This window comes from Fundulus heteroclitus, chromosome 4 (genome assembly GCF_011125445.2).
Source record: "Fundulus heteroclitus isolate FHET01 chromosome 4, MU-UCD_Fhet_4.1, whole genome shotgun sequence".
NCBI classification, from domain to species: Eukaryota; Metazoa; Chordata; class Actinopteri; order Cyprinodontiformes; family Fundulidae; genus Fundulus; species Fundulus heteroclitus.
Genome location: NC_046364.1, coordinates 13833954 through 13847807, shown reverse-complemented (window position 1 = coordinate 13847807; position 13854 = coordinate 13833954). Strand labels below are relative to the sequence as shown.

General features: G+C 40.8%; 1 protein-coding gene across 1 annotated transcript; it reads left to right on the top strand.

Annotated features, from left to right (window-relative positions):
• Window positions 1–761: 761 nt before the first annotated feature.
• ercc3 (excision repair cross-complementation group 3) lies at window positions 762–12917 on the top strand. The gene is made up of 15 exons (XM_012874442.3): window positions 762–945; window positions 1956–2155; window positions 2254–2490; window positions 2589–2638; window positions 2730–2865; window positions 3926–4096; window positions 4179–4383; window positions 4487–4801; window positions 4909–5093; window positions 5999–6201; window positions 6303–6399; window positions 8858–8975; window positions 9098–9216; window positions 11400–11549; window positions 12427–12917. The coding sequence occupies exons 1-15, from the start codon at window positions 918–920 to the stop codon at window positions 12562–12564; spliced, it is 2352 nt and encodes a 783-aa protein (XP_012729896.2). The 5' UTR covers window positions 762–917; the 3' UTR covers window positions 12565–12917.
• Window positions 12918–13854: the final 937 nt, after the last annotated feature.

Genomic DNA, 13854 nt, shown 5'->3' with positions numbered 1-13854 from the left:
CCTGTCCAAACCGGAAATAGGCACAAAATAAAAGCGCACAAATTGTAGTAGAGGCGATGTAGAGGCGTTACGATTAGAATGCTTGTTTGTTACACTTGCACTTGTTATTTTACTCATGATACGTTTCTCTATCTTTAATTAATAACAGGTATTCAAAAAACACCCAGAAACTATAAACAAGTTAATTTCTTTGTCATTTAAAACAGGGTTTCGATTCGTCATCGCATAATGTAAACGGTTTCCTTTTCAGTGGGTATGAGGGGTAATTACTTTTAGGACAAATTAAAAGATAATAATAATAATAATAATAATAATAATAATAATAATAATAATAATAATAATAATAATAATAATAATAATAATAATAATAATAATAGAAACATGTACAACATGCTAAGGCCGGTGTAGAATCTAATGAGCAAATATTCTTTGCACAAACTAAAAACAAATAGATGTAATATAGACGTTGTGTTGTTGTTGCACATGTGTTTTCTGCATATGTATAAGTTGCACATGCATTTGTTGTTCATACAAAACAAGGTTTTTATTCAGGTTGATACTTTCACAACGCATACTTTTTACATATTATAAACTGGCTGTCCCTGTTTAGATTGGAGATGCTTGTTTGTTCACCTTTTCTAGTTGCGGGAAACTGAAATAAACCCTCCTTTGCTTCCTGTCGTTGCAATCTGACACCTGTACAGCAGAGGGCAGTAAAGCGCCAACATGTGAGACTCTCCGACAGGCGGAGCTTTTATTTTGAATCTCGAGACCGGAAGACGTTTCAGATCGACTTTAAGTCTCCTTGTTGCACACCTAGTTAGTCCATCACGATAACGTTTCAGGAGAGAAAAAATGAACTACTTTGAATACGTTGCTTAGTTGTGTTGCCGCGTTGCCCGTTCAAACGTCTCAACATGGGCAAAAAGGATAAAGGAGACAGAGGTAGGTTGCTGATTTTCTATAGAGCTAGCCGATGGGAGCTAACTACATGTTTAGCTGTCAGAGAACGAGCAAAAATGATCAGTCTGTCAATAATTGTAGATCGGTGTTCCGAGTCCCTGAACGCATCTGTTTATTGCCTTGTATGTTGTTGAATTGGAGATAGATTCTACAACTTTAATCCCAAATTTAGCTAATTTTAACAGACAACTGTTTTATCCACGCACACAAACTCAAAGCCCATGGAAGAGCTGTAGAGATCCACAGCTCAGGTGGGAGAATCAGCTGACAGGACAACTATTATAGTAGAGTAATCTGCAAATCTGGCCTTAAAGTTAAAGTTTCCCACAAACCATGGAGTCGACACAGAGTAAATAAAGTTGAATTTTTTCACCCACATGAAAAATTAAGTGAGTAGTTGGGGGCGATACTGGACATCAACCCTAACTTTCCATCCTCAGGACGGTGGCTACAGAATGGTGCTGAAGCGATGCTTTTACTCAGCATTGACGGTGAAGTTGATTAAAGTTGATGTGGAAATTAATGGAGCTAAATGCAAGGAAGCCTACTAACCAGTTGCTAAAGAAACGCATTTCTTCTGTAGAAGGGGCCAAACCTACAATGGAGTGGTTCAGATCAAAAAACATACTGACCCGGTCAAAGTCCAGACCTAAGTCCGACTCAGAGTCCAAGGCAAGGCTTTAAAAATGATATTTGCAGACACTCTCCATGTAATGTGACTGAACTTGAACTATTAAAAAAAAAGAAGAATGGGTTAAAGCCTTGTTTTCTACACACCCCCCAAAAAAAAAAAAAAAAACTTCCAGTGAACACTGCCTCCTTCAAAAATATTAAAAGAACACAGGAGCATCCAGCAGGCATTTATCAGACCAATAACAGGTGGTGCTTTGACTGAAGTTGATCAGTAGACATTTAAAATCAAGATAAGTTATATTTCCATCATTCGTTTCAAACAAGTTGAGATTGTTGTTTTTGTCTTGGTCGGGCCGCAGAGAAGAAATCCAAGAAGCGTCACTATGAAGAGGAAGACGACGAAGATGAGGCGACGGGCAGTGCGCCTCAGGAAGCCGTGCCGGCTGCCGCGGGGAAACAGGTGGACGAGTCCGGGACAAAGCTGGACGAGTATGGAGCCAAAGACTACCGTGTCCAGATGCAGCTCAAGAAAGACAATTCTTCACGCCCACTCTGGGTGGTAAGAAGCAGCGTTGTTGTTTTTTAAAAAAAAAAAAAAAAAGGCTCCTAGTACTTTTCCAGGTATAATGTATGTTTATGTATCCAATTCTCCTCCAGGCTCCAGATGGACACATCTTCCTCGAAGCGTTCTCTCCCGTGTATAAGTATGCTCAGGACTTCTTGGTGGCCATCGCAGAGCCCGTGTGCAGGCCTAACCACGTCCACGAGTACAAGCTGACGGCGTACTCGCTCTACGCGGCGGTCAGCGTGGGCCTGCAGACTTCGGACATCGTGGAATACCTGCAGAAGCTCAGCAAGACCTCTTTACCCGATGGCATTGTGCAGTTTATTAAAGTAGGACAAAGACGTCATTTTTTTTTTATTTATTTTTTTCCCCTCAGCTTCGTTGTTTTAGTTGCTCGTTCGCATTCTAATCAACTGCTCTCCCTCAGCTTTGCACTGTGAGCTACGGGAAAGTCAAGCTGGTGCTCAAGCACAACAGGTAAGATCAGTTGTTAGAACTCCTTCTGCTTTCGCCCTGGTCCGTCATCCCGTCAGTGCTCTTCTTCTGCCTTTCCTCCTCCCACTCTCAGGTATTTCGTAGAAAGCGCCTTCCCCGATGTCATCCAGCATCTCCTGCAGGACGGCGTGATCCGCGAGTGTCGCCTGCGCGGCGCCGACGGCTCGGACCCGGGGCTCATTACCGAGGTCATCCACAGCAAGTCAGCGGTACGCAAACCCGCACTAGATGTTATTGTAAATCACTCGTATGAGTACTTGCGTCAAACAGTTTATACATCAAAGTTTATCCGAGGGTTTACTGAATTTACAAGTTGAAAAAAACAATTACATTGAACGTAGGGCTGGACGGTAATTCAATAACAATATATATCGATCGATAGACGTGCGGCGCGATAGGAAAAAAAAGAGTCGATAAAACTTCGATATGGAGAGTTTTCCTTCCTTCCTTTCAGCCTATCATATTAGTTGATGCTACAGTCACTACTTCCTCTCGACCAATCGTAATCGCAGACCCAGGCACGCCGTCACAAAGCGCCGCCCTCTCAAACCACAACACAGGGCATGCTGATAATGGTTTGCAACCTGGCTGCAAACAATTATCTGCCACTCTTGATCCGCGATATAAAATTCCGGGAAGTTTTTCTCTAACAGCGCTCCCTAAATTGTGCAACGAGTGCATGGAATCAGTGCAAAATGAGCTGCAGTCTGTGTCCTTACACGCCACAACCTCAGACCTCAGCCCTGTGTCAGCCTCTCAATTATGAAACCTGAGAAGTAACTAGTGTACTATTCCCACATAAATAGGCTATTTTATTTATTTATTTATTATATTTATTTTGGTCATTTTACTGGTCACTTTAGTTTATTCTTTGTCATTATTTAATAACATAACTCAGGTCTCTTAAGTTATTTTTATTTAAAAAAAATTCTGTTATGGTTAAAAAAGTTGGTTAAATAAAGATTTAATTGGAATTCTGTTTTTGTGTTCTTTATTAAAATTAAGTCATTTAGCAATATCATAAAATGTCCAGACAAAGCTGCACATAAAATAAGTTTTAAATATTTTCAATAATTATCGATATCGATCAATATGGATTTTTTTTTTTTATCGATAAGCTTTTTTTCTATATCGTCCAGCCCTAGTTGAACGTGAAAACATGAACATGTCCAGCGTGTTTTCATAAAACAAGCTGGAAAATAGAAACGCTGCCCTTGCTGCTGCAGCCTGTCGTGTTGCGCCTCAGCGACCGTCTTGTTTTCCTGACAGATCTCTAAGATCGTCCAGGACAAAGGAGGCGCCTCGACCTCACAGCAGCCCGCCGATGGTCAAGCCTCCAACCAGCAGGTCCCCGAGGACATCTTCAGCTACTATGAGCAGATGGATAAGGAGGAAGAAGAAGAGGAGGAGACTCAGACTGTGTCTTTCGAAATTCGCCAGGTAACGTTTTTTTGTCATCCAGCTAGAAGGAGCACGTCCCGCTCCGAGCTGCGTCGCTTTATCGTTGCACGATGTGCCGTAGGAAATGATAGAGGAGCTGCAGAAGCGTTGCATTCAGCTGGAGTACCCCCTGCTGGCGGAGTACGACTTTCGAAACGACACCGTCAACCCCGACATCAACATCGACCTGAAGCCCACCGCGGTGCTGCGGCCCTACCAGGAGAAGAGCCTGCGCAAGATGTTTGGAAATGGCCGCGCACGATCGGGAGTTATTGTGCTGCCCTGCGGTAAGAGCGACGAGGCAGCTGAACCATTTAGTTCAACCCGAAGCAATCTACCAGCTTTATGCTGTTTTATATCCACTAGCCTGGTTTCACCTTTGATTTCCAGGAGCGGGTAAGTCTCTGGTGGGCGTGACCGCCGCGTGCACCGTGCGCAAACGCTGCCTGGTGCTGGGTAACTCCTCGGTGTCCGTGGAGCAGTGGAAGTCCCAGTTCAAGATGTGGTCCACCATCGACGACTCTCAGATCTGCCGCTTCACCTCCGACGCCAAGGACAAGCCGATCGGCTGCTCGGTGGCCATCAGCACCTACTCCATGCTGGGCCACACCACCAAGCGCTCCTGGGAGGCTGAAAAGGTCATGGAGTGGATGCGGACGCAGGAGTGGGGGCTTATGATCCTGGATGAGGTGCACACCATCCCTGGTGAGCTCTCAGTGTGACTTTAACGAGTATTCACGCTAGATTTTACCAGAGGTGTGAGATAGTGCTGTGCGCTATCTCACACTGGATAAATGTCTTTTTTTCTGTAGCCAAGATGTTTCGACGCGTCCTGACTATAGTCCAGGCCCATTGCAAACTGGGCCTAACCGCCACCCTGGTCAGGGAAGACGACAAGATTGTGGATCTGAACTTCCTAATTGGCCCTAAGCTGTTTGAAGCCAACTGGATGGAGCTGCAGAACAATGGTTATATTGCTAAGGTCCAGTGTGCAGAGGTAAGCTCTTATTATAAGTCATCAAAAAGAGATTTCATGGTGAAAACATTCATACCTCAAAGCACATGAAACAAGCTTTATAGTTAAAGTTTCATTCGAAGAGTCCTTGAAACATTTCATGAAGAAAACAACAAATGGTTCCGATTAAGGCTGATCACCTGAAGCCAGTTAATACAGCCTCTTTAGAAAAGTATTACTAAAGAGGCTGGGAGTGAAATTAAAGCGCAGACAAGACAAGAAGAAATCATCTGATGCTCTTCAATCAGTCTTAGATTAGACCAAATTACACGAAGGTGACAATAACACAAGTAAATAAGTAAAAAAAAATCTTAACTGGTTTGGTGAAAGACGGAGTAAGTTGTTCTAACTTAGGTTTAAGCAGATAACCAGTTACCGACTATGAGGTGAGTATGGACAGAGAAAATTATCATTTCAAAACCTTAGTTCCGCTCCTGAGACATAGAAACAAGGTTAAATTCAAAAGCTCCTCCTGCAAGATTAATTTTTTTGGGTCATATTTAACAAATGCTACTTCAGTTTGTAGCCCAGAGCTGAATCTAATTATAATTTAATTGAATTACTTTGCATCCATCAGGCTGTTTTGAACATGATTTTTTTTTTTTCATGTGGAGTATTGGATGAGTCTGTATGATGTTCTCACAGAAGGATAACCTTGAGAAGAAACGCCACGGTTTCATGGCGTCCACACATGGACTTAAAATAAAAATGCAACAGTTTGCATAACATTGCTGCTTTTTAGATTACGTAGCAATAATCCTGGGGTTTATTTGTGTAATTTAGTAGTGCGTCTTTTGCTAACGTACAGCGAGCGGATGCAGAAGGCTCCAGGAGCCCACATGGGAAGACCCTAAAGCAAACGGCGTACCTGTGTTTCTGTGTTTCAGGTGTGGTGCCCGATGTCGCCTGAGTTTTACAGAGAGTACGTGGCCATTAAGACGAAGAAGCGCATTCTGCTCTACACGATGAACCCCAATAAGTTTCGGGCGTGCCAGTTTCTCATCCGCTTCCACGAGCGGCGCAACGACAAGATTATCGTCTTTGCCGACAACGTCTTTGCCCTGAAGGAATACGCCATCCGTCTCAACAAGTTTGTTTCTGACCAAGAGTTATTTTAATTGTTGCTGCAAGCTGCCGAGGCATATATTGGTTTAACTGTCCTCTTGTTACTTCTTTTTTGTTTTTCTCAAGGCCTTTCATCTATGGGCCGACCTCCCAGGGAGAACGAATGCAGATTTTGCAAAACTTCAAACACAATCCGAAGATCAACACCATTTTCATCTCCAAGGTAAAAACGGTCCCTCTTAGATTCGTCACTGCTACCATGGACAGAAATAAGTGCGCATTTTCATTCAAATGGCTCAATGAGCTCAGGAGATAACATTCAAACGACAAAGCTTGTAGGTGTGTCTCTCTGGTGCGTTTGTGGTTAAAACAGGCCTGCACTGCAAAAACGAAACTGAAAGTAAGTCGAATTTTCTTAAACTCAGTGTATTTGTCCGTGATTTGAGCAGGTAAATAAGATAATTTGCCAATGGAAAAAGATTTTCGCATTTAAAATACGAACAACTCATCTCCATCATCTTATTTCAGGTGCAGTATATCTAATTATCTTATTTTAGGGGTCAAAATACTCATTCCACTGGCAGATAATCTTATTTACCTGCTAAAATCAAGGACAAACACACTAAGTTCAACAAAATGTGACTTATTTTTAGTTCCGTTTTTGCAATGTGTTCTTCATTCAGTGAAGTTTCTCACGGTGACTAGAGTAGCCAAAGGTTTCACTCAAGTAAGAGTAGCGATACTTCTTAATTACACCACTAAAGGTAAAAAGTAGAATGCAGTAAAACTACTCTTAAAAGTAGATTTTGTCCACAAAGTTACTCAAGTAAATTTAACTGAGTAAATGTAAGTAGTTAGCTAAGCCAACATTATTTATTAGCACGACTGACCAAAGTGCTGAATAAATATGCAGAGCACACATGGTAAACACAGAAAAGATGTTACAAGCAACTAGAGTGAAATACAATATAAAACAGGTAAAAGAAGTGATAAGCAACTTATATAAAACATCATATAAATGTGTAAGAAACTTGAACATGGTGATGTAATGTTCATGAGAAAAGTTGGGACTTCAGAGCAGATTTAGAAATGGACATAGTTACTACCGACCTCCACGGTTAACAGGTGAAATGGAACAACTTTTGCTTTCATGCGATGAAAGGGAATAAAAAATGACAGTAATGATCATTGAAATATTATTCATCTAGGTTTTTAAACGGCTCACCCTCACCTGCAGGGAGACTAATCGCACACCTATCGTTGTGAAAGCCATATTTTTCTTCTTGATCATTAGTGTTTCTCTCTCTAGAATGTGACCTGGCGTTGCCGTGCCTGTGCAAAAGGCAGTCCGTGTTTACACCGTTCCTATTTGTGGTGTCCCACTGGTGCAACGGGCTGCCAACTGCATCAGAGCAGGAGTGTCCCCTTTTACCCTCCTGAAAACACCTTGTCACCTGCCTCCACTAAGACCCTAACAAGCCTAGCCATAACTTGATTGGCACTCGTTGGAACCGTTGCGCGTGAACTGAGTGTATCTTTTAAATGGATTAAAATTCATTCAGCACTTAATGCGTCTGCTGGTGCTGTTCCTCACTGGTAGGTCAGCTTGGGTCGACGCGTCCGCCGAAGAACCACGTTGAAAATGCTCCATTTAGCTTGTAAATTGAATTAAATTAAACGGTACATGGGATTAAGTTGTTGGAAAGCATAACAGGATCAAAGCATCACAGGGATGAGGTCACTCACCCTGCAGACGCTTTCTAGGCACAGTAGCTGCTAAAACAGCACCCATAGTGAAAAGAAGTGTGCTGTCCTTCACTATCATTAATCTTTAACTTTTATGGGCAACAATTCTACAAGATAACCATCAGTGCTCGATTAGAATTGATAAAATGCATCTTCAAAGGAGCATCACATGACATGTTGGATCATATTGCTATCAAAAACAATCTAAACCCAAACATAAAGACATTTAAAGAACAAATAACAGCCAGTTTGTGTTTTTTCTGCAATTAACTGATGGTAATTTTCTCTATATGACCGTCAAATGTCTAAAATATATATTTTAAATAGTTCTGGCCCACTTTATTTAAAATTACATTGTTTCTGAACCGCTCTATTAACTCTATTAACTAAGGTCTTATAAGAGTTAAATAGGCTTTTTGTTAATGCTGTTAAAACTAATTCAAAGCTCTCTTATTACACGAGATCTTTGAATTAGTCCGCATTATTTCTCATTTGGGGCTAAATTTGACATCGTGGGATCAACCACTTAAATTGTTTCCAGTCTTAAAAGCACAAAGAGTTGCAGGTTTTTATTGAATAGCAACTTCAAAGTTACAGTGTTTTACTGACTTATGGCCATGCTCCCCCCTTATAATATCCACATAATTAAAGCACATTAGATCAAGTCCACATTTCTGTGCATCTCTATGTAATCTTTTGATCAAAGTTCCTGGTTTTATTCACCCTGCTGACAAAAACTGAATGGATAAAACATTTTTGCACCTCTGAATACCAAGCAATAATGCCATCTTTTTAGATTTTTGTAAACGTTTTCACTTTCTTACTAATCAACTGAAGAACCCGGATTGCTTTGCTTTGCCTGCTTTTGTCAGAGCCGTGCATGCGTTCCAGTTCTGTGATTTTTAAAAAGCGCACATCTCTGATGACCCGAACAGGTCGGAGACACTTCCTTTGACTTGCCAGAAGCCAATGTTCTGATCCAGATCTCCTCCCACGGTGGGTCGCGCAGGCAGGAGGCACAGAGACTTGGTAGAGTCTTAAGAGCCAAGAAAGGTTCGTCTGTCTGCCGCCTATTAAGATTGAGACTATTTGCTTTAAAGTGTCACAACTGTTAAATCCAATGGCATCCAGGAACGGATCCGGTTAACGTCTGCATGCTTGTCTCCCCCGTTTAGGAATGGTGGCGGAGGAGTACAATGCGTACTTTTATTCCCTGGTGTCCCAGGACACCCAGGAGATGGCTTACTCCACAAAGAGGCAGAGGTTCCTTGTGGACCAGGGATACAGTTTTAAGGTTTGTTTACCGCTGCAGCATTTTAGCGTTTTTGACACTCGCCTCATTCGTGTGAACGCTACGATAAAAACAGTAAAAGGCAGAATAAATGTGAGGGAATTAATAAGGTAAGAAAACAAGACCACGCCTGTGTTTTTTTTTTTTTTTTTTTTTTATAGGTCTGAGTCTTTCTTTATTAGAATCTCAAATGCTTCAGTGAACTAATATCTTCTTTGCCAATAATAAAGCCGATGAATTTATTTATATATATATATATATATATATATATATATATATATATATATATATATATATATATGTAACACATTCCAAAGATAAACATCTCAAAGTACTTGAGAAACACCAAGCATAAAAGTTACAATATGGTTAACAACACACAAAAAAATGGATGAATTAAACGATACAGATCATTCAAAACAAATCTGCATTACTAATTAAACCGTAAGTTATGAAAGTGTGCCGCTTCATCCGATCTGGTGACAGCACAGATGGAGTGAGGGCTTATTGAGCTGAAACACCGTGCATCTGTGGAGTTCAGTGTCTAGATGGGTGAGAGGAAGCGTTTCTAGTTTTCTGTTTGATCGTTTTTGTGGTTTCACGTGAGCTTTAGTGGTCGAGCAAGGTAGAGAAATCACTTACTGACATACGAAATAATTTTTTGGGACAAAGGGTGAACTGTTCTCGTAGTTTAACAGTGATTATGTCACGACATTAACACTAATGCAAAGGAAACTGCACCACAAAGCTTTGTGTTTTGTTTTTGTCACAAAGAAAGGAACAGCATTGGAGCGTTCCACAAACAAGTCCTGGCCTGCGACTGGATCTTAGTCGCCCGCTCTATATGCACATAAACACATTAACTGTGCAGCTAAAGAGACGTCAACAGAGCAACGGATGTTTGACCACGATTTCGAATTGGCTCCATTTCAAATTTGTCATAGGTCTGTTTTTTTAATTGTAGTTTGAAAAAGATGCAACTTGAGCAAAATAAAATGGCACGTAAGATTTTTGAGGGTTTTTACAGAGCCCTATAATGCTTTGGATAAACTTAATTACTCAACGTATTGAGTGTGTGACTCTGCTGCTTGTATGACCCGTGTCGGGTCAGAAGGTGGTTCTCTGAATGGGGTATTGGACACCTGATGTGTTTACACCTCTAGTTAGCACTGTCACATTGTGATTGTGATGCAGCTTAAGCTGACAGCAAAGAGGGCTTTCACATAAAGAGGCCATGCAAAACAACCAGATCCAAAATCCCCCTTCTGGTCTTTAAAAACAACCAACATAAGCTCTTTGTTTGCATGCAGGCTTCCTGTAAACATGCGATAATCACTGCTCTCTATTTGGGTACACCGTCATTGCTAGACTTCATGAATTTATAATAAGACGATGCAGTCTGTTTATTAATAACAACATGAGTCTGTGGCACGTGAATGGTGTGGGAGAGACATTAAAGGTCAGAGCAGGTCCTACAGGAGAATCAGATCTTAACTGATTTTGACACCAGCCAGTCACATGTACCTGGGCCAAAAAGTAAAACGAGGACACACTTGTTGGAGCCTTTTCGTTGCCTCAAAAAGCCTACGGATGGGGTTGAATGGGTTTCCCACCGTGCGTTCACTCATGTTATCCGGATTGGGACACATCAATTGGATTAAAGTGATTTACACATCACCTTAAATATCCATTCAAACTAATGGCTTAATGGTCGTCAAATTCAACCTCACAAGCCCTCTGCTTTCTGTTGCCTTTCTAAAACCATTAAGTGTGCTACAGACATTACCGAAATGAGTTAGGGGCTATACGTTATTCTATGTAGACGTCATTTTATTTTTTATATCAGAAACCTCTGGTTGTAGTTTTAGTTCAGGTTTAAAATAAAAGCTGTCTGGTTTCAAAATTAATTAAAAATAAATCAGAAGCTATTTCTGTGTATATATATATATATATATATATATATATATATATATATATATATATATATATATATATATATATAATGATGATGATGATGATGTTCAGAACTGTGGGAGACAATTGTCCACCATCATGTCAAAGAACCAGGAACAGTTTGGAAAAGTGGAACGTTATTAATCTCATGATTTAAAGCGATATACATTCTATTTATACTATAATCTACCTATGCATGCATGCAACTTGTTTCATTACTTTATTTTTAATAGGTAATCACAAAACTAGCAGGTATGGATGAAGAGGATCTAATGTTCTCCACCAGAGAAGACCAACAGCAGCTGCTTCAGAAGGTGCTAGCTGCTTCAGACCTGGATGCTGAAGAGGAAATTGTGGCAGGCGAAGTGGGAACCCGACCACAGGTGAGGTCTTTTACTAAGCTCAGGAAAAAAAAACAAAGCATTAAATCAAAAGCATTTTTAGATGCACATATTTTCTATGTTTTGTCCCCATTGCTTAAAAAATGGCAGATGGGATTTTATAACTGCATTTTAATGCCAATACAAGGATTAAAATCAACACAAACTTTTACTCTCTTTATTATGGATGCACCACTATGAAAATTTGTGGCCAATATCGATATTATAATTGGCGTTACATGACACATACCCTTGTTACACCATGATCACCATCCTGCGCTGCATCATTGTCACATGGCCAAGCAAATACCATATGGTCACCTCCTCCTGCTGCGCCTCTTGAAACACAAACACAAATGGCAACAAGAAGGTAATAAACATCGGTCCATACCAAAATGGTAAAAAAAAAAAAAACGGCCAAAACCGACCAAATGGCAACGTGTCATGCATCCCTCCTTTTTACGTTCTCTCTTTTGATGCAACCAGTTTTACCGCAATTTTACTGCAATGAACAGAACCTTCAGCTGTGTTGGATTAAAACGACACATTCATCTAAAAGAACTGAAATTAATATTGGGCCAAAAAACTGTAGATATATATTTTAATCAAATAGACTTGCACATAGAAAAAGAAATACAATCCAATCATGGTGGACAAGACAGACTGATTCTCTGAAGCCCTTCAGAGAATCAAAAGTCAACATATTAAATAGTACGCAAATGGTGAAAACAAAGCACTTTTTCTCCCGAGGTTCACATATTAATTAAAAATAGAGTTGTACTAAAACAATAACTTCAAAAAAAGTTTTATTTGTGGGAACAGGTCTAGGTTTCAGACCAGTGCTGTAAATGACTAACACTATTATTTCTTTTGTCGTCAGTTCTCCCGGCGAGCGGGCACCATGAGCTCTATGTCGGGCGCAGATGACACGGTCTACATGGAATATCAAAGCCGGGGCAGCAAAGCCTCTGCAGCAGGGAAGAGCGTTCACCCACTATTCAAGCGCTTCAGAAAGTAGATCCGGTGAAACCCGACACTTGAAGACCTGCTCTGTTGTCACAGGGCACAGAGCAGAAATGAGCAACAATGGGTTTTGCGGGCGCAGAGAATCCATCCGGTCGGGACAACGTGGAGGGGCTGAGTTTCAGGGCTTTTGAAAGCCAGAGAGATCTGCATGTAACATGAGAACAGGGTGGCTGTTTGAGTATGTTGGATCTGCAGGGTTTGGTACCTTGGCTGTGAAAACAAATCTTTTTGTGTTTTAGAATATTGTTTTGTGAATTTTGCTTCAATTGTGACTCATTTGTTTCATGTTGTATTATACAAATGTCTCCACTTTGAAATGTTCATAAAGATATTTTGTAGAATGAACTCCTTTGTCATCTCCTCTATTAACCTCTGGAACATTATGGATACTTTATAAGAACAAGTTGGTTGTAAGTTGTCCATATAAGTCCAAATAAACAGCTCAAACTGTAGAAAACACAATTAACCTATAGGGCCAATAATTTCTTCTTTTTACAAGTGGCATTATCCACTGGGTTCTTTTCTCCGTCGAGTGAGACAGGAAAACTCTCGAATGAAGTGCCGCAGTAGAGTGGGGATGGGGAAGAATTGGGGGGGGGGGGTCTACTTCCTTCTTGGACACTTGAAGTTTTTCAAAATAGAAAATCAAGACCCCGATGTGTTGTGTAAGCTCCAAAAGAGTGCTAGTGTGGGAAGTCAACTCGGGGCCGGCCACTCTTTTGCTAAATGACATGGCACAGTTGCCTCGTCTGTTGACTTACAGTCCGAATGCGCCGTGTCCTCAAGGAACCTCGGGCTTACGGGATCCGAAGGAGTGAAGCGTCTTAAGGCAGATTTAAATCAACGTGTCTGTTTAGTGAAGAGAAAGAGATAACTGTCAATCCAATTGTGGCACAATTACTATTACTTGGAAAGCAAAGAACATTGAGAGATCAAAAGTGCGTGAATTAATGCTCTCAAGTGAGGGGTAGCTTTTGAGTCGCAGCAAGCCCTTTAAGATTAAATGTACTGTTTAGCACAAATTTTTCAAATGACAATCAAATACTACGTTCAAAAAAAGTTTCAGGTTTAGTGGGAGAAAAATCCTTGTAAATAGGAGTAAAAGATTAACACCTTAAGTCCAACATAAGCCACGTTTTATGCCAGACTAGAGATTGCTCTTGCTGTGTGACCCTAAACCAGGGTTCTGCGACCTGCAGCTCTGCAGCCACCAAGTGGCACTTTGGTCCTTCTGCTATGGCTCTTAATAACCGACTAAAAATTATGAAGAACCTGTGTTTAA